The sequence below is a fragment of the Aspergillus pseudotamarii genome (genome assembly GCF_009193445.1).
Source record: "Aspergillus pseudotamarii strain CBS 117625 unplaced genomic scaffold BDV38scaffold_153, whole genome shotgun sequence".
NCBI lineage: Eukaryota > Fungi > Ascomycota > Eurotiomycetes > Eurotiales > Aspergillaceae > Aspergillus > Aspergillus pseudotamarii.
In genome coordinates, this window is record NW_022475167.1 from 1 (window position 1) to 17,732 (window position 17,732).

General features: G+C 43.5%; 8 protein-coding genes across 8 annotated transcripts; 4 read left to right on the forward strand and 4 right to left on the reverse strand.

Moving 5' to 3' along the window:
• Nucleotides 1-2,028: 2,028 nt before the first annotated feature.
• On the reverse strand, nucleotides 2,029-2,785 carry BDV38DRAFT_276536 (uncharacterized protein; the record flags this gene model as incomplete). The annotated part of the gene is made up of 2 exons (XM_032058238.1): nucleotides 2,029-2,501; nucleotides 2,677-2,785. The coding sequence occupies 2 exons, from the start codon at nucleotides 2,783-2,785 to the stop codon at nucleotides 2,029-2,031; spliced, it is 582 nt and encodes a 193-aa protein (XP_031906800.1).
• A 10-nt stretch (nucleotides 2,786-2,795) lies between these two features.
• Nucleotides 2,796-6,596, forward strand: BDV38DRAFT_48644 (alanine--tRNA ligase). Its single transcript, XM_032063427.1, has 6 exons — nucleotides 2,796-3,178; nucleotides 3,245-3,390; nucleotides 3,450-3,476; nucleotides 3,541-3,576; nucleotides 3,646-6,054; nucleotides 6,119-6,596. Exons 1-6 carry the CDS (start codon nucleotides 2,926-2,928, stop codon nucleotides 6,290-6,292), a joined length of 3,045 nt encoding a protein of 1,014 aa, XP_031906801.1. The 5' UTR covers nucleotides 2,796-2,925; the 3' UTR covers nucleotides 6,293-6,596.
• cyp3 (putative peptidyl-prolyl cis-trans isomerase) lies at nucleotides 6,307-7,522 on the reverse strand. Its single transcript, XM_032063428.1, has 4 exons — nucleotides 7,275-7,522; nucleotides 6,948-7,093; nucleotides 6,757-6,894; nucleotides 6,307-6,706 (listed from the first exon to the last, which is right to left on the reverse strand). The coding sequence occupies exons 1-4, from the start codon at nucleotides 7,342-7,344 to the stop codon at nucleotides 6,515-6,517; spliced, it is 546 nt and encodes a 181-aa protein (XP_031906802.1). The 5' UTR covers nucleotides 7,345-7,522; the 3' UTR covers nucleotides 6,307-6,514.
• Nucleotides 7,523-8,074: 552 nt separating this feature from the next.
• BDV38DRAFT_48717 (uncharacterized protein) lies at nucleotides 8,075-9,809 on the forward strand. Its single transcript, XM_032063429.1, has one exon. It carries the CDS (start codon nucleotides 8,303-8,305, stop codon nucleotides 9,611-9,613), a length of 1,311 nt encoding a protein of 436 aa, XP_031906803.1. The 5' UTR covers nucleotides 8,075-8,302; the 3' UTR covers nucleotides 9,614-9,809.
• Nucleotides 9,810-10,206: 397 nt separating this feature from the next.
• BDV38DRAFT_48731 (DUF3844 domain-containing protein) lies at nucleotides 10,207-11,787 on the reverse strand. Its single transcript, XM_032063431.1, has 4 exons — nucleotides 11,319-11,787; nucleotides 11,088-11,266; nucleotides 10,887-11,030; nucleotides 10,207-10,832 (listed from the first exon to the last, which is right to left on the reverse strand). Exons 1-4 carry the CDS (start codon nucleotides 11,641-11,643, stop codon nucleotides 10,242-10,244), a joined length of 1,239 nt encoding a protein of 412 aa, XP_031906804.1. The 5' UTR covers nucleotides 11,644-11,787; the 3' UTR covers nucleotides 10,207-10,241.
• Nucleotides 11,788-11,932: 145 nt separating this feature from the next.
• BDV38DRAFT_48725 (uncharacterized protein) lies at nucleotides 11,933-13,689 on the forward strand. The gene is made up of 4 exons (XM_032063430.1): nucleotides 11,933-12,375; nucleotides 12,431-12,756; nucleotides 12,809-12,950; nucleotides 13,002-13,689. The coding sequence occupies exons 1-4, from the start codon at nucleotides 12,254-12,256 to the stop codon at nucleotides 13,642-13,644; spliced, it is 1,233 nt and encodes a 410-aa protein (XP_031906805.1). The 5' UTR covers nucleotides 11,933-12,253; the 3' UTR covers nucleotides 13,645-13,689.
• A 157-nt stretch (nucleotides 13,690-13,846) lies between these two features.
• BDV38DRAFT_266449 (DsbA family protein) lies at nucleotides 13,847-15,394 on the forward strand. The gene is made up of 5 exons (XM_032056450.1): nucleotides 13,847-14,290; nucleotides 14,347-14,366; nucleotides 14,425-14,826; nucleotides 14,884-14,931; nucleotides 14,994-15,394. The coding sequence occupies exons 1-5, from the start codon at nucleotides 14,212-14,214 to the stop codon at nucleotides 15,069-15,071; spliced, it is 627 nt and encodes a 208-aa protein (XP_031906806.1). The 5' UTR covers nucleotides 13,847-14,211; the 3' UTR covers nucleotides 15,072-15,394.
• On the reverse strand, nucleotides 15,098-16,140 carry BDV38DRAFT_48786 (cyclin-dependent protein kinase regulatory subunit CKS1). Its single transcript, XM_032063432.1, has 5 exons — nucleotides 16,018-16,140; nucleotides 15,776-15,930; nucleotides 15,575-15,719; nucleotides 15,449-15,507; nucleotides 15,098-15,394 (listed from the first exon to the last, which is right to left on the reverse strand). Exons 2-5 carry the CDS (start codon nucleotides 15,877-15,879, stop codon nucleotides 15,358-15,360), a joined length of 345 nt encoding a protein of 114 aa, XP_031906807.1. The 5' UTR covers nucleotides 15,880-15,930; nucleotides 16,018-16,140; the 3' UTR covers nucleotides 15,098-15,357.
• Between the last annotated feature and the right edge of the window lie 1,592 nt (nucleotides 16,141-17,732).

A 17,732-nucleotide genomic window follows, 5' to 3' on the forward strand; every position in this document is an offset into this window, starting at 1 on the left:
AATAAGAATACTATTTATACTAAAAATTAAATTAATAATAAATATAATAATAATACTATTCCTGACAATATTATAAATAATTCATATACTATTATTAATAATATGAATTAGCTTAAATATTAGAAATCTTTTATATTAAATATCTTTTATAATTTTATAATATCTTGATAATTTTATAATAATAATTTTATAATACTTATTCTTTAATAACTGTAAGAATACTGGTCTTAGTAGGAGACAGACTAATATTATATATCGTCAATCCATATTCTGCTATAGCTGACTGACTGCCCTCCGCAGTATATTTATACCCATACAGCGAACCTAATGAAAGGCAGCTTACTTCCACATAACAGAAATATTATTTATATAAATTTCTCTATTTTATATATTAAAAATAAAGTATTAATATATACTATTTTTAAATATTATATTAGTATAGCTTATATCTATTGGGATATTCTAGTAATAAAAAGAACTAAATTATATAAAATATAGAGTTATGTTATTAACTTATATTTATTATTTATTTATTAATTATATTATTTAGTAAGTACTTTATATATATAAATACTCTGTACGGCTCTATATTCTATATAAATTGATTCTTTTTATTATCTAAATATCTCAGTAACTATAAGCTATAATAATTTAAAAATTTAAGAAAAGTATATAATAGTACTAAATTTTTACTATATAAAATAAAGAAACTTATATAAAATATACTTTTTTTAATATTAAATATTATAGTAGTATTTTTAATATTTCTACTTTATAGAGTACAGTGAAGAAGAAAAAAATCCAAAAAATTATTAATAGTCTTGTTTACCCTATATTCTATTATATATTAATTATTATATTATTACTATCTCTAGTTACTGAGATATTCAAGTAGTAAAAAGGATTGATCTGTATACAGAGCTGCGTAGGGTACTTGTATGCGCGGGGTGCTTACCAAATACGTTATAACTTATAACAAAATCGGTAAACGAGCTGCCACTGCAAACGAGCTGGGGGTCCCAGTTCCGAGGGGGTCAGAATTTAGTGGCTGGGGGTCAGGGTGGTTCTGATCCTCTTAGAGGTCTACCGCCTTTGTCATATAATAGGATCTCTTAAAAGAATTAGAATTTAGGAATTATATATTATGGCTCTAAAAAAATTAAATTTAGATAGAATTAAAATAGTATAAATTTTTCTTAACTATTTATATACTATTATTCTACTATAGAATAAGTTATATATCAATTTTTAAGTAAAGATAAACTGAATTGGTTGAGATATTGTTATTCAAAAATAGGCTGTTTACTATGGAAAATAGAAGATGGTAGCTCGTTTGCAGTGGCAGCTCGTTTACCGATTACGTTATCTAACCGCACACCACTGTACCTATTGATTAGGTATACAATTGTATTACTATCATTCTACAGCAGTACATATATGAGTACTCACGCAAGGATCTATAATATAGAATCGGATATCTCTTTCACTCTTAAACCGTTAGACTCTATTGTGGTGACAGGTATGTTTTGTTTAAAATACTATTACCACCAAATGTTAGATGTTCAATGCAAGGCTGCTAGGATAAAAGTCATCGGTAGAAAATATTCATTTTTGGTGAAAGGAGATGTTTAACTTAGCTTACACTGTAAGTGAATGCTTAGCATAATCTTTGCGTCCTCCTGTAAGATACGAAGAGACCAATCTACTCACAATATCTCTTATGAATGTCTATGGATTCAATGCACATCAAAATACGCAGCATATCCATTACCTTGGCCTCCCAACAATTGAATAGATAGAGAGCCTATCGAGCATTTAGTTTGATGATAACTCCCACCCCTATCCATATAGAGCCTTTTAAACCCCACACAGCTACTATGATTTGCGACAAGGTTGCGTTGACTTAAAGGCAAGAGGGCGACAAGACCTTTCAGTGTATCTATGCGGCATAGAGTAGCCGCACGAGTTTAAACTTATAATGGCCCAGTTAGACCGTCTAAGGATAGAAGAGAGATAGCTCAGAACTCCCTATACCCCAGCATCTATCTCCATTGCATCCCCCGGATGACAAGTATTGTTTGAATTACCAGGATCTGCGATGGTTCCCGGATATATAGTGCTATATGTGGAAGGATGTCGCCCACATTGATTTGTTCTAGCCCGCTCCCTTGTTTCAATCAAAGCCTTACGCACAGTGTCTCTTTCCTTCGGTACCGTTAGCGACGCTGGTTCTCTATAGAGGACCAGCTCATTGCACATGGGTTTTGCTTCTGTGACGACGAATCTCGGGATTGCTCGCAAGCTCTCCCCGATTCCGGGCAGAAAAGTGATAGAATCACTGGGAAGCTCAGTTTCTGCTATTTCACGTTCAAGGTCATGAATGTAAACCGTATGTTTCGTGTCGTCCAATATCATCATGTCATTTAAAGCTGACGAACCATGTTGACCAACGTCGAGATTTTTTCGAATTTCACTAGGAGCATGGCTAATTGCTTGAGGATCTGAATTTATGGTGTTAGAGGATGCGTTCAAGGAGATGGGTAAGCAAAGCACAGGAAAAAGTAAAAGAAAAGGGAAAGGAAAAAAAAAGAGGCAGAAAGGTGAGGAATTCGAAACAAAGGGCAGCAATAGGGAAAACAGAGAGAGAGAAGGAGCCAAGGCCATGGTAGGACATACCAATATGCAAGCGACCAAACCTTTTTATTAGAGGCTGATCTCCATCAGGGTCACTCTCCGCGGGGCGCTTTTTTCCGTGATAAACTCCCACATCAGGATGCTGCGCCATCCGAACACAAACAGCCGGGTAATCAATTAGAGAACTTTCTGCAAATTAACAAGACGAATTTTATAATCTACCATCTGTTATCCTGGGCACGCGCGAAGTCAACCCGCTGCAACTGGATGCATCGCTGAGTGGGTAGCTTGATGCGAGCCCCTAAGCTTTTGAGGGATGGGCAACTGGCTTTGACTCATCTGCTGTCGCCCTTTAGGTCAAAACCCAGAACATTCTACCATCTTCACACTTCCCCCCCTCCCCCACTTCGAAGTGCGTTACCTGCAAACACCATTTCACCACCATTCAGAATGGATTCAAATCTACAAAGTAGTCCAGAGTGGACTGCAAAGTCTGTTCGGGATGCATTTATTCAATATTTCCAGCAAAATGGACATACTTTTGGTATACCATATACTGTATTTTATATTCTCGATTTTTCAACGAGCTAACACTGGACCGTACGACTAGTTGTATCAGCTCCTGTGGTTCCTCTCTCGGACCCAACCTTGCTCTTTACGAATGCTGGGATGAATCAGTTCAAGTCGATTTTCCTAGGCACCGTGGATCCACAATCTGATTTTGCCAACCTGAAGAGCGCAGTCAATACTCAAAAGGTTACTACATGAAAATCATTGCCCCTCATGAAAGTCGCAAAACTAAGTTATTTTAATAGTGCATCCGTGCTGGCGGTAAGCATAATGTAAGTGACAAATAGAAGGCAATCTCTTTACTGTTTCTGAAATAACTAACCGCAGCGATAACAGGATCTAGACGATGTGGGAAAGGACAGTTATCATCATGTGAGGCGATATTGAATTTCATACATGTTATTATTATTGCACGTACTGATAGTAGGGGACTTACAACAGACCTTCTTTGAGATGCTTGGTAACTGGAGTTTTGGCGACTACTTCAAGAAGGAAGCGATCAGTTACTCTTGGGAACTCATGACAAAGATCTATGGGTTGGATCCGCAACGGCTATATGTTACCTACTTTGAGGGGAGCAAGGAGGGTGGCCTCTCACCCGATTTGGAAGCCAAGGAGCTATGGAAAGCAGTGGGTGTTCCGGAAGACCACATTCTTCCTGGGAATATGAAGGACAATTTTTGGGAAATGGGTGATCAGGGTCCCTGTGGACCTTGCAGTGAAATCCACTATGACAGGATTGGGGGGCGCAATGCCTCCAACCTTGTCAATCAAGATGACCCCAACGTTCTTGAGATCTGGAACAACGTTTTCATTCAATACAACCGTGAGTCAGACCGTTCTTTGAAGCCCCTCCCGAATAAGCATGTCGATACTGGCATGGGCTTTGAGCGTCTGGTCTCGATACTCCAAAATAAGTCATCAAATTATGACACCGATGTGTTTTCTCCGTTATTCCAAACCATCAAGGACATCACTGGAGCACAGCAATATCAGGGACGATTCGGTGTCGAAGATCCGGATGGAATCGACACGGCCTACAGGGTTATAGCAGACCATGTTCGAACCCTGACATTTGCCATTTCAGATGGCGTCACACCGAATAATGAGGGCCGTGGTTATGTGATTCGTCGGGTGCTTCGCAGAGGTGCTCGGTATGCCAGAAAATACTTCAGGGTCGAGATTGGCAGTTTCTTCTCCAAGATCGTACCGACCCTTGTGGATCAGATGGGTGACATGTTTCCAGAGATCAAGCGGAAACAGCAAGACGTTATGGAAATACTTGACGAGGAAGAGATTTCGTTTGCAAAGACTCTGGATCGTGGTGAAAGGCAATTCGAACATTATGCTCAGCAAGCTAAGGCCAAGGGAGATGATAAGCTCCACGGTGCTGATGTTTGGAGATTGTATGACACTTTTGGCTTCCCAGTCGACTTGACTCGTATTATGGCAGAGGAACGTGGCCTGCGAATTGATGATACTGAGTTCGAGGAGGCTCGCTCAAGAGCTAAGGAAGCAAGTAAAGGACAGAAAAAAGCTGCCGCCGACACCGTCAAACTGGATGTTCATGATCTTGGAAAATTGGAGAAAATGAGTGACGTTCGCAAAACGAATGATTCGGCCAAGTTCGATAGAGGGAACATTACTGCCCAGATTAAGGCGATCTACCATGGAAAATCCTTTCATCCCTCAACGGAACAGATACCCGAGGGTGACCAACTTGGGCTTATACTTGATCGCACGAATTTCTATGCCGAGCAAGGCGGACAGGAAAATGACACAGGAAGAATTATCATTGACGGACAGGCTGAGCTTGAAGTTGGTGATGTTCAGCTCTATGCTGGGTATGTTCTTCATACTGGCTTCATGAAGTATGGTTCGCTCTCTGTTGGTGATGAAGTCATTTGTGAATACGACGAGCTTCGTCGGTGGCCCATCAGAAACAACCACACAGGCACGCATATTCTTAATTTTGCGCTGAAAGAGGTACTAGGAGATGGCGTGGAGCAGAAGGGCTCACTTGTTGCTGCTGAGAAGCTTAGGTTTGATTTTTCTCATAAATCTCAGATCGCAGATAAAGATCTGGAAAGGATTGAGGATATATCGACTGAGTATATTCGCCAGAATTGCGCCGTCTACTCGCAGGAGGTTCCTCTCGCAACTGCCCGACAGATCTCAGGGGTTAGAGCTGTTTTCGGTGAGACCTATCCAGATCCTGTTCGTGTTGTGTCTGTAGGCGTGGAGCTGGAGGAGATCCTCAAGAATGTTAAAGATCCTCGTTGGGAAAAAGTTAGTATTGAGTTCTGTGGTGGAACTCATGTGCAAAAGACAGGCGACATTAAGGAACTCGTTATCCTAGAAGAGAGCGGCATTGCCAAAGGCATCCGCAGAATAATTGCAGTTACCGGAGAGGATGCTCATGAAGTGCAGCGCATCGCTCTGGAATTCGAGAAGCGTTTGGACCGTCTTGAAGCAATGGCTCTAGGTCCTGAGAAAGAACAGGATGCCAAACAAATTCAAGTCGACCTTAGCCAGTTATTAATCTCAGCGGTTCAAAAATCAAGGTTCCGTGAACGCTTTGCACATATCAACAAGCAAATCATTGATTCGCAAAAAGCGCAACAAAAGCTTGAATCGAAGAAGGCGCTTGAGGCAATTACTTCATACTTCCAAAACCCAGAAAACCAAGATAAGTCGTGGCTTGTTGCTAAGCTTCCAATCTCAGCAAATGCAAAAGCTGTTAGCGAATCCCTGAACCACGTGAAGTCGAAGCTGCAGGATAAAACAGTTTACGTCTTGGCTGCGGACTCTAACCAAGGACGTGTCGTCCACGGCTGCCATGTGTCAAAGGTAATATCATCGCCAGCCCAGTCAGTACCCCTCGTCCAGCACTGACAATTGGTATTTTCACTAGGCAATAAGCGATCAAGGAGCTTCCGCCAGCGAATGGGCGGCTATTGTTTCTACTGCGGTCGGTGGAAAGGCTGGTGGCAAAGGGCCCACGTCTATTGGCAGTGGTACTAGCCCCGACAAAACTGACGAAGCTATTGCCTTGGCTTCTGATTATCTTAGTAAGTTCAAGCTTTAAGCTCTGGATGCGGCTTTTAATAAATTGAGACACTACTGGCTTGTGAGGACAAGGAGGGGAAAAGAAAAGTATGGCAAAAGAGCTAGCTTATAAGTGTGTCAAGTGCTATGGATAGAGCTCAGGAAGGTCACTACAAGTAATGGTTTCTTCATTGCTTGGGCATATGGGGATCCACTTCCTCTTCAATCATCCTAGGGCTCGAAACGATCTTTTGATCAAGTATCACATCTCCCCGCACTGAATGATGGTCACGTCTTGATTAGGTTTATCCCTAGTTGTACGAGTGTTTTCAATCATTCGCACAACGTCCATTCCTTCCACTACTTGTCCAAACACCACATGTTTATTATTTAGGAACGGCGTCGCAGTAGTTGTAATGAAGAATTGGCAGCCATTTGTGTTGGGTCCAGAATTCTGGACATGTCAGCATCACCACTTCCCTATGCTTTCGTACTAGAACTTACTGCCATGCTCAGTAGCCCTGGACGGTCATGCTTCAAAACGAAATTTTCATCTGAAAATCGTGATGTGCCATAGATGGTACAAGAACCTGTGCCATCGCCATTGACAAAGTCACCACCCTGAATCATGAAATCCTTGATCTTTAATGCGTCAGCCCCAGAAACATAGCCCTGAGGATATGTATTGTACACACAACTCTATGGAATTTGCTATTCTTGTATCCCTGTGGCCGTCCTTGGGGACTTTTGCTTTCTCCTGTGCAGAACTGGCGAAAATTCTCTGCTGTTCGTGGCGTTATAGTGGTAAAAAGTTCCATTTTGATACGTCCCAGTGACTCTCCTGTGAGATGATGTATGCTCAGCCTATTCAGATCTTATTTAATAAGGCAGATTTCCCAGCTCCATATTCCATATTGACATATTTCTAATTGAGTTGTGCTGGTGAGACGAGGCTGGACATCCCCCGAAGCGGTCGGATCTCTTCATAAGGTTGATTACCCAATATTATCTTCCTTACTTACCACCTAGAGTGATGTCAAAAAAGACAACAGGGTTTGAATTCTCAGTTGAGCTCATAGTTTGACTATCCATTTTGCAGGTCCGCGCTATCAGGAAACCAAATGTGGTTGGAGAAAAATAGTGGTAGTGAGACGATATAAAACTTGTATGGAGAGGCTTCCGCCATACCACTAGTGGTAGGGCAATCGTAAAAAGTCTCCCCAAATGACTCCATAAACCCCACTTTCAGATTAGCTTATTTGAATCATATGTGCAGCAGACCTCACTCGTTATATCGTGATAAAATATTAAGTGTCAAACTAATCTTATATTGATTTTATTACCGAGGCATTCTATCTCGAGTACAGCTTAAGGTGTGTGCTACATGTTTAATATACATACAAAGTAATATCAAATATATGATATGAAAGTCACTCGGTAATCACTTAAGAACATACCTAGAAGTACTTTTAAACTATGTCAATAGATTGTTGTACCACTACAGGTACGGTAATGCGGGACGAAGTCAAGAAACCTATGTACGGAGTACTGTAAGAGTACTAGTAGATAAGTCACCCCGTGACCTGACTGCTTAGCTATTGGCCTTGGTCAGGCATTACCACCCACCTTAATGTGGAGTATCGCTGTCTCCATCAACGGCATTCTAGACTCAAATGTGATATACGTCCCGGGTTGACAATAGTAGCCATTCTTTCAGCAGCCCCGGGCGCAGCCGCCGCCAGTGATGATCCGCATTTTTGTGTGTGCCTTGTGTCGCTACCCTGAACTAGATGAGTCGGGTTGTTCCCATCGCTTTTGCGTGCTAGAACCTGCTCCAGGGACAAAGTTAATATAGGTTGTTGATTTCTCGACGACATCTCATGTGAATATTCTCGGAGATTCCAGTTTCATCACTTTTTAACAATCGAGACGGCCGGCACCGTTTACTGCGCTCAACCCCTCCAGTGTATCATCACGTCTACGTTTGTCAAGATGGCGTCCACTGCAACAGGTCCACAACCAACTGCCACCAGTACTGATCATAACGGGGATGATAGTAGCTCAAGCCCCACAAGTTCGCCCCTCTTATTCTTCGTTGCCCTTGGTTTCGGTGTTGTATTCACGAACCTATGGTATGCCCAACGTTGAATTATGTTTGAAATGTGCGCTAACCTTGTCGACCACGTTTAGGATTATTGTTGGGGTAAAGTATTGCTTCCGATACAATCAGCGAAACCGCCAACTACGCAATGAGGAAACGGGCGAACCGATAGATTTAGTAACCATGCCTCGAACACATAGGAGGAGGAGAGAAAAAAAGTTGATGAGTATGGATGAAGTTAACGAACGGTTTCCACTTGTCAAATACAAAGCGTGGAGATCTTCGCGTGCGAATGAAGGCCTTCCAACCGCAGGCGGAATATCGGCACCGAATAGCAGGCCCCAGAGCTTGAAAGGTGAACATGACATTCTATCTACCACAGTTGGGGCACCCTCTTCCACAACAAATTCACCAAGGGAAGGCCACCGTCGATGTGATTCGACCACATCGCACTCATCTATACCAGTTGAACATGCACCGACGGCCTTAGTGCAACCGGAAGAGAAGGAGAACGCCGATCAATCATTTGCTGTAGTGGCTGATGGCACCCAAGACTCAGACACAAAACAGCTACAGAATTGCAATTCACTTGAGGGTGACGAGGATGTTAATAACCAAATTCGCACCGCAGTACCAGCGGAACTTTTACCCAATCCAGGCGATTCGTGTGCAATTTGCCTTGATACGATCGAAGATGACGATGACATACGTGGGCTTACATGTGGTCATGCTTTCCATGCATCCTGTGTCGACCCATGGTTAACGAGTCGAAGAGCCTGTTGTCCCTTGTGCAAGGCCGATTACTATGTTCCAAAGCCTCGCTCTGATCCTGGCGGACAAACACCTAATCCAGAACGCTCAGGCCGTCGCAACACAACACGATTGGCCGTTCCTACACAACCACAATCAGTGTTTATAGAAGGACGTGTTAACCCATTTCGGAATCCCCTAGCTATATCAGAGCGACAGGCTCCGCCGAGAAATGGAACCCAGTTGTCCCGGCTAACTGCACCGCGTCTTTGGCGAATACAAGATCACCACTCTGGGCCTACTAGTAACCTGTCAAGCTCAGCCCCAGAGCCTCCGGACCGGCGAGATTGGAGGACTAGATTTACGCCTATTAGGCCGTTGAACCTTTCTTTTCTATCCTTTTCCGCTCGGAATCAGTATTCAAGGGAGAGCATGCCGCAATCGACGGACACTGCACACCCTGCGGCCGATCGGACACCTAGCCAACTGGAAGCCCAGTCTGGTGCATGAGCAGCTTCATGAATTATGTTTCGCGGCTACCCTACCCAGTTCACATCAAACGTTGCCCTTCCTCACTTCATGGCATCTGGAATGCCACTTGGCAACGGCACGATTATTCACAGCGTGCAAGATCACGCAAAGACATAAATATTGTTCTGTATAATACGTTGAAGTACCTCACCATTCGAAAGACAACTCCGTCTTAAATAAGAAGGATGTGTGAAGTTTTTGCCTAGGCGTCTACATTTTTTTTCTAGGCTTTTGGCTTAATAGCTTAGGTCCTCATGAAAGTTATTACCTGTGGCGTGGCGTTCATGGCGCAATGGTTCCGAGGCATTTAGGATTTTCGGGTTTAGGAAAGGCAGTTGGTTAGGTATTTATCGGGAAAGAGTTGCAATTGGTATGGGCTTCTGCAATTTAAGCCTGCTCTCTCTCTTTCCTGACCCCCGATTGTTTATTCTTACTTGTTCTAATGTACATCGTGATGAAATTACTATATTCGCAATGCATATACTAGGAAAACAAAGTTTCGTATCTTACTATAAGATCGATTCTGGGCTGTGGTAACCAAATCACACTGACTTCAAAGAGTCCCCGCCCTCAAGAGGATTTGGATGAAATGTATATAGCATTGACATCACTTTTGCGCTTTTGTGGGGCCAACCCCAGCGCTTATAACACCTGGCAACTCATTTTGTCCAATGTGAAACAACATCCCCACAGCAGTACCTGCCGCCATGACCACCAGTATACTGATACCAGCAATCAAGAAGAAAGGGGAGCTGATATCTCTTTTTTGGCACGCAGGCCCTCCCCACCGAAGTTTTTGAACAGTACCATCCTCTTTGGTGACGATGGTTGACTTGCATTTGCATGCGTAGCAATCGCTAGCGGCCTCATCGTTGGCTGAACTGGACTTTTTATAGCAAAACCCATGCCCAGAGCAGCTATCAGTTGCCAAATTGCACGAAGAATTCGAGGTGAAACAAACTGGATGTGCTTGCCTTTGGAGTGTCGTCATAACTGCTGCGCTAGCCGATCTTACAGAAGCTTCCTCTGTCACGGCTCCTCGAGGATTCATCCTACGTTTCGAACCTTCCTCTTGACTAGATGTAGGCAGAAGAACTGCTGTGACCTGTCTAACTTCTGATGAAAGAGCACGTAGACCATGGAGAACAGACGTCAGCGAACCAGCTACAGAGCCAGAGCCCACATATTCGTCAGGAAACTGCCATATGTTACTATTACTTCATTGGGCCAACTAGGTATTGTAGGCGCATACCTGAAATGAGATTTTCAAGACTGCTGTTAGACTCTGCTCGTCCACCCATGTTTCCGTCGCTTTCACAATGCCGAGAAGCTCTTTGCCGAATATGTGGGCTACCGCTTCGAACGCAGAGCCCTTAGGAATGCATTTTTCAATCGTCTAAGGCAGGTCAGAGTCAGCTGTAGTAAAATCCAGTTGATAGAATTTCTTTCTTACCTGAAGAACATCGAAGTTGGTTTCGCCTCCGCTATCGGATTTGCAATAGTTCTTTTTAGCCATAACATAGCCGTCAGAGTTAGCCTCTGATGATGAGTCGAGGAAATCATCAATTAGGTAATTGGCTGAAGGGCTACCGATCACGAGGTCTCCTTGGTACTCTTGCTGAATAGTAGATCCTTGTAACAGCTCGTCAGCTGTCTTGAATAGCGACGGTTGTTTTTAACATACCAAGTCCGGCCCCTATCCCTTCAAGAATCACAAGGCTCCTAGTGACGTCCTTATTGTCGATATCAACGCCAAACAAAGGACGTGGTGTGCCACCATATGTGTCCAAAAGCTCGACTAGGTCTTGATCCCACTTCCCTAGAGCCGAAGCGGTAGGTACGTTCATTCGAAGCTCCAAGAGATGTCGAGCTATGTCATCGGTTACCATCGTAGTCTTTGTATTTTGCCATGGTGGAGATGGGCTGAAGGTGAATATGGAAGCATTTAAAGCCCTGGTTCCGGATGCGATTGCTAATGAGAGACTCAGGAAGCTAGTGAGCCGATGCATGCTGGGCAAACGAACTAGCAATTAACTCGCTTGTGATGGTAAAAGTGTTGCTAGGCTAGATGATTAACAACCCCGTGGTCTTTCAGCGTAGACCTTTTAATCGGGAACTGGCATTTGAGCGTAAAGTAGACGAAGCACCCGCACCTCTTTACGGGTAGATAGCAGCAACTATGGCTTCAGCTCTCACTAACCCAAAACTTACTAGTATTTCATGACTGAGCTAATTCGTATCACGTGATAGATATCGGGGCTGTCCCACTTGACTAAGGACTGATATGTCGGGATTTCAATGGTTCCAGAGGCTGCTTACTCGTCTGTATTTGATTTCGATAGAAGTGTACATACCTCCTCAGAACACATAGGTTTTTTATTTTATTTTTATTTTATTTTTTTAAATTCCCCCCCCTTTTTTTCTTTTCTCTTTCCTTTGTTTTGGCTTTTGAGTATCCCTTTCGTACGATCTCAATTCTATTTGGACCTTGAAGACAAGCTCTTATCTTTCCATATTGCTCTTCAAGTATACTAGGGCATGTCAATAGTAGGACTCTGAGAAACGGGTGAAAGATATGCCCTCTTGTTGAACAGCAGCGCCCATACATGCGATCTCTCAATGTTTCGACTCAGGCGAATACTTCCAAATTCTACATTTCATTTTCGAGTCAGCCCACCCTTGTCTCGGACCTCGAATCTCAACAATGTGCGCCATGTCAAATTTAAACGGCCGTGGTTTAGGTAGGTATAAATCTTAGTTTCACTATAGATATCCCACTCTCTGACATATCCTCAGGAGATTTCTTACGACATTTTTTATTTATGGTACCGCATTTCATTTGTGGAGTTCGTTCGTTCTCCTTCAGTTTGATGATACGCTAGACGATGCCGATGCCAAACAGGAAGGACTCTCTGGAAAGGCAGGTGTGGGTGAAAATCAAAAAGATGATACGGAGGGGCGTCTTGAGGACCCTGCGAGCGGAACGATAGATTCTGATCCTGTTTTCATTCCATTGGGCTGGCCACGATTACGCAAAGGTGAACTATATGCAGCATCGGACCAGGAGTGGCAAGAATTTGTTAAGATCTCGCGGGACCGAGAAAAGCTTCAATGCCTGAGAGGTATGGCTGATTTGGTTGCATTTTAGTCCTTGACTAAATATTGTATGTGCAGATGAGCTGGCATCCATCGTTCAGAAAGATGCCTCCCAGTCTGAACTACTGTCGCGCGTGCTAGGGGGCCCCCTTAGCGTGACAGGGTTCTGGCTAGTGCATCATTTTCCATCTCGCGCTCCCCCTGATTACAGGCGCTCAGGGTATGTGGATTCATGACAGGACAACCCTTAGGATTTGCTTACGATGCGTAGGTTAGAATTCACCGACGGTGGAATGTCTTGGGTTTCAAAACCTATGTCCCTGGAGGATGGCGACCGTCTTCGGAGGTGTGTACAGCCTTTATCTGTGGCACTTGCCATAAAGGATGCCTATATGATCTTGGTGAAAAGACAGCTTTCCCGGCTCAGTATTACAGGGTTAGAGCAAGAACAAGCCCCAGGCACTTCAAGTCTACCGCCCCATAAGGCGCTATCGTCCGAGCTTCAGCCCCTGGACAAGTTGCACCCCATGCATCAGTCCGAAACACATTTGACTCCGCCTACTGGTTCTCAGGAGGGCACATTGCGAGACAAAGGCGGCGCTGACCTTCATCCCTCTCTAATTATCTCCACATTACAGCGCTTACCTTTACCAAAGTTTGGTCCCGGGTCTGATCTGTACGCAGCCTCATTAGCTTTTAAGATGCGGCTGAAGGACGGTTGGGCCCAAGAACTGCACCGTCCTCGGCGTGGCGGGTTCTATTTTATCGGCCCTGTCGGCTTGAAAGGCCCCAGAGGGTTTTGCAGGGTTGAAGTAAAAGGTGAATATGATCCAGCAACGGCCAGTTGGTCTTTGATTTCGATGCAGCTTAAGGATGTGAGCATATTCAACCAAAAAGCGCTTGGTGGCCCTTAACAACGGCTGTCTATCTTTCATTTGACAAAGTGCTTCCTGATTCAACAAAGATACGGGATTTACTGCATGCTATGAGGTCTCTTTTTAACTTATTTTATTGCCTGGGTATTGATTAAACTGTGAGCTTGTCCCTCCATGCTATAGCCTCTCAGGAATCCGGCACCTAGGATATTGATCGAAATAGTTATTGTAATTGTCAATGCACTCCAAATGCGGAGATTACTATAAGCTATACAGACATGCACGAGTAGATATAACGCTAGCATGCTTAGTCAATTGATCAATTAGCAAGTATCGGAAAGGTCAATTCATTAAAAGACTGTGCGACTGTTATTACTGGGCCATGAATATGAGTAGCTTACGGCTAGAAATCTGGTGGCTGTACTGTCTTAGGGCGGCCCATATCACTTATCAAGTGAATTGCAAGGTGACATGACGTAAGGCGTTCATTACCCCACCTCTATAAGCACTTTTACTGTACACTTATTACCTGGCGACCGCATCTCGCATCCGCAAAAACAAACCGAATTACAAAGAGTACGCCTACCGTTCCTAGTACAATCACCAATGGCTCTTCCCCCAAAGTTTGCAGGTCACAGATTGCGGGCCGGTACTGATCAGCACCCGCAACACACACTTGAACTCTGTATGTCAGGCACTGAATTGGCATATACGTATTTGCTGATGATAGTCCAAATTGAGATCTTGACTATGCTTGTCCGGTGAGTCCACAGTGCAGGCTCTTCTATACTTTTGCATGTAGGCTAAACTTAACCTTAGTTCTCCGCAAAGATGTTCGATACGTTCTACAGCTCAGTCAAATCTACACTTGCAAGTCAATACAGGGGCAAACTGCAGGTCATTTTTCGCCAACATATCCAACCCTGGCACCCATCATCAACATTGATGCACGAAGCGGGGGCAGCTGTTCTGAGAGTCGCCCCCGAGAAATTCTGGGAATTCAGTGCCGCTTTGTTCAAACAACAGAAGGATTTTTTTGACGTCAGCGTGGTTAATGAAACACGCAATAGAACATATGAAAGATTGGCAAAGGTTGCCGGACGTGTTGGAGTGGAGGAGCGGGAGGTGCTCAAGCTTTTGACTGTTAGCGACAAAGCTAGTGACAACGGGGAACTGAATACTGGTAACGATGTCACCGAGGATATCAAGAAAATGGTCAAAGTAAGATATTAAGACTCCGGTGATTTGAGACATATCCAATCTAACACAACAAATTAGGCAGACCGTGCTGTGGGAGTCCATGTTTCTCCGACCGTATGCTTCAATGTATGCCATTCCTAGTTGCGCGAATGTTAAAAGAGACCCGATGCACTGACACCATCATCTAGGGTATCGAAGAACCGGGGATCAGTAGCAGCTTTACTGCTACCCAGTGGGGGCAATGGTTGGCCAAGAACGTGATCTGAAACCCCCTTCTAGACAAAGCATCCTGCAAATAGAATATATGAGGGTGAAGCACAGTAGGACGGTCCTTAGGGTGGCAGTGCGTGGTGGCTTAGGCGACAAACGAGGTATCTTCTAGCAGCATTGAATTATATTTCTTGTCGAAACTTCATGCAAGAAGCACCTGATTGCCTAAGAACAATCTGACTTAAGCATACTCCTCACCTTATTTCGCGGCCATTTGCTCGTCCAAGCAATGGGGAAATGAGAAGAGAAAGGCTAATATTGACCATCGAACTCGAGGTATATTTACTGTGACATTGGGGGCTGGTAGTTGAGGGGGCGCCTGCACAACTCTCAGTACCAGAAAGGCGAACATGGCTCAAATTAAGGCACTCACTTGAATAGCAGAATGTGCGGTTCAGGCTCATGAACTTCGTAGTGCTCCCAACCCAAGCTCTGACCATCGATGAAGTTAGACCACTTATGACATGAAAATCCTACAGTAATGATCGGGCCTGCACACCTGTGTAATACCCAGGGCTCTCCACTCCTCTTCCCAGAGCAGTTTAAGAGTTCCTTTCGAGCTGTCAAAGTAGTCGGCCGGAATCTTTTTAAGCATGTTTTTGGGGAGCTGAACATGACGGTATTCAAATTGATCATCGGAATATCTGTGGGGAAATCAGCATTTACGTCAATACAGGCTACGATATGAGAGTCAATGTACCTTGCGGAGTAGTGGATAGAATCGATGAATTCCTCAAGCCTTTCCCGTTCGGATTCCAGCAGAAGGCGGGGCTTCTTATTCCTCCTGCTCATATCGATGTCCATCTGGAACGATGAGGAGCGTGCGGTGATGCGGATAGAAAAACTGCCAACTATCTTTGGACTGTGAGCCATCTGTTTACAGAGATACTGGCCGTGCTAATAGGCAAGAACTATGGGTGTTCCTATTATATAGATACTTACGGAACGAAAACCTTCGATGAAATGACTTGGGTGTAATATAACTGACGCACGGCTTTTTTGGCGACTTGTTCGCAGTCGATGTGCGTCTTTGGTCGCGAGTTGGTGTAATTTGACGTTCACCAGCTTGAGGAGCAAGTAGGAAGCAGATCGGATCAGGACCGCAAGAGAAAAGACAGAAATACTCCAATGAAGATACCCACATTTGCTTCTTGGTGGAGGTGTCTAGCCGCTTTAATGCCTCAGGCTTCCTAAAAAAAAAGTATTCACCATTGTAGCTTCTAATTGTCCCTATTGCCTCATGATTTCAGGAATCACCCCTGGCATAAGGTCCGAGTCTTCCTGTGTATTGCAGGTGACAAAAAGACTGGCTAAGCTGGTCTTAGTTCATTGCTTTGAAGAACATCTGAGAGTCTGTCTCTTATTTTCTATTTCAATATGTATTTCCTTCTTGTTGAAGCAGTTTGTGTGAGAAACAGAGTGAAGCTTGATGTTCTTTGCATACTGCTATAGCCTTCAAGTCTCAATTACATCATAAATATATGAGGTTTATATCTAATATAGAGGATTCCCGTGCTTGCTGTTTATCATGAGGGGTGATATTGGACCATGACGGCTTTAAGGGTATTCGGTTGTATGTATACCTATAAACCAATTCAATAATGAAACACTATTATAGTAAATCCTATCTACAGAATGACGAAGAATGCGAGCGTCAGTATTATTCAAGCGGTGCTAGTGTTAGGGAAAGTGTTAATATGTTATCACAACCTCCATTCCTCTACTTATGCTAATGATCTAAATTATAGCCCTGACTTTCTCATCATGCTACTGTACAACTAGAGTTGTGGTAGAGGCGACAATGTCTCTATGGGAATAGTTTTCGGAGGGAGGTCCCCTGAGTGACATGAGAACTCGATTATATGTGTCCAAACGGTTGCTAAGTTTACACGTAAAATTTTCTTCTTAAGAGAGTGGAGCGATCCACATCCAAACAACATATAATTCTTGAAAGTCTTAAAAACGGAGTACAATGACACCTGACCCCTACCCTATCCTGGAATCTTAGTTGATATGTGCTTCTTACAAGACACGTTAGTCTAACGTACTGCTCTCATGGTTCGGGGCAGAGAATTAGGGATGTATAAGCAATGGATAGCAGAATCTAGTCTCGACTAGTCTCAATAACATGCTACAAATAATATTTGTCCAATATTGTGCGTGTAAGGTGTATATTAAACTAATACGGAGTACACGCCATAACTAGTATTTGCCTAAATCATGGAATCTATCCAAGGTAATTCTTATGTAGTAGAAACTCTCTACAATGCAGTTACTTGCTGACGAGATTTGTTGTAGGATTGTATCTTAGCGCTACTCCGTACACAGTATAAGATAATGAATGCTCTTTAAGATGGAAAATCTTTTTAGTTAGTTAGTTGAACTAATGGCTTATCTAATTAGCTTTAACCAACCATGGATTAGCACTGGCCGTTTCATTTGCCCCCCAGCCGAGGGAGGAAAAGGTTGAAAGGCGAAGAAAAAAAAAAGAAAAAAAAAATCAAAAGTGGGTTTCGTTTTGCCCTCCCCTCAGAACTCTCCAATTTTTTTTCCTTCTGCTTTCCTCTCAACACTCGGAGTGAACTTATAATCCTCCCCTCTCATCTCTCCCTCTTCCATCCCATTTCTCCCTTCTATCCTTGTCTCTTTCATCTTCC

Excerpts from the sequence above, each read along its gene's own strand:
- BDV38DRAFT_48644 (XM_032063427.1), top strand. The coding sequence starts at position 2,926 with ATGCGAGCCCCTAAGCTTTTGAGGGATGGGCAACTGGCTTTGACTCAT. Across the intron at positions 3,391-3,449 it reads GCGCAGTCAATACTCAAAAG|TGCATCCGTGCTGGCGGTAA; the intron begins GTTACTACATGA and ends TTATTTTAATAG. Across the intron at positions 6,055-6,118 it reads ACGGCTGCCATGTGTCAAAG|GCAATAAGCGATCAAGGAGC; the intron begins GTAATATCATCG and ends TATTTTCACTAG.
- cyp3 (XM_032063428.1), bottom strand. The coding sequence starts at position 7,344 with ATGGATAGTCAAACTATGAGCTCAACTGAGAATTCAAACCCTGTTGTC. Across the intron at positions 7,094-7,274 it reads TTTTGACATCACTCTAGGTG|GAGAGTCACTGGGACGTATC; the intron begins GTAAGTAAGGAA and ends ATCATCTCACAG. Across the intron at positions 6,707-6,756 it reads CAGGGCTACTGAGCATGGCA|AATTCTGGACCCAACACAAA; the intron begins GTAAGTTCTAGT and ends TGACATGTCCAG.
- BDV38DRAFT_48717 (XM_032063429.1), top strand. The coding sequence starts at position 8,303 with ATGATAGTAGCTCAAGCCCCACAAGTTCGCCCCTCTTATTCTTCGTTG.
- BDV38DRAFT_48731 (XM_032063431.1), bottom strand. The coding sequence starts at position 11,643 with ATGCATCGGCTCACTAGCTTCCTGAGTCTCTCATTAGCAATCGCATCC. Across the intron at positions 11,267-11,318 it reads AGGGATAGGGGCCGGACTTG|GATCTACTATTCAGCAAGAG; the intron begins GTATGTTAAAAA and ends AGCTGTTACAAG. Across the intron at positions 11,031-11,087 it reads CCAACTTCGATGTTCTTCAG|ACGATTGAAAAATGCATTCC; the intron begins GTAAGAAAGAAA and ends GACCTGCCTTAG.
- BDV38DRAFT_48725 (XM_032063430.1), top strand. The coding sequence starts at position 12,254 with ATGTTTCGACTCAGGCGAATACTTCCAAATTCTACATTTCATTTTCGA. Across the intron at positions 12,376-12,430 it reads TTTAAACGGCCGTGGTTTAG|GAGATTTCTTACGACATTTT; the intron begins GTAGGTATAAAT and ends ACATATCCTCAG. Across the intron at positions 12,757-12,808 it reads AAAGCTTCAATGCCTGAGAG|ATGAGCTGGCATCCATCGTT; the intron begins GTATGGCTGATT and ends TTGTATGTGCAG.
- BDV38DRAFT_266449 (XM_032056450.1), top strand. The coding sequence starts at position 14,212 with ATGGCTCTTCCCCCAAAGTTTGCAGGTCACAGATTGCGGGCCGGTACT. Across the intron at positions 14,367-14,424 it reads ATCTTGACTATGCTTGTCCG|TTCTCCGCAAAGATGTTCGA; the intron begins GTGAGTCCACAG and ends ACTTAACCTTAG. Across the intron at positions 14,827-14,883 it reads ATATCAAGAAAATGGTCAAA|GCAGACCGTGCTGTGGGAGT; the intron begins GTAAGATATTAA and ends ACAACAAATTAG.
- BDV38DRAFT_48786 (XM_032063432.1), bottom strand. The coding sequence starts at position 15,879 with ATGGACATCGATATGAGCAGGAGGAATAAGAAGCCCCGCCTTCTGCTG. Across the intron at positions 15,720-15,775 it reads TCTATCCACTACTCCGCAAG|ATATTCCGATGATCAATTTG; the intron begins GTACATTGACTC and ends ATTTCCCCACAG. Across the intron at positions 15,508-15,574 it reads GAGCCCTGGGTATTACACAG|AGCTTGGGTTGGGAGCACTA; the intron begins GTGTGCAGGCCC and ends ATCGATGGTCAG.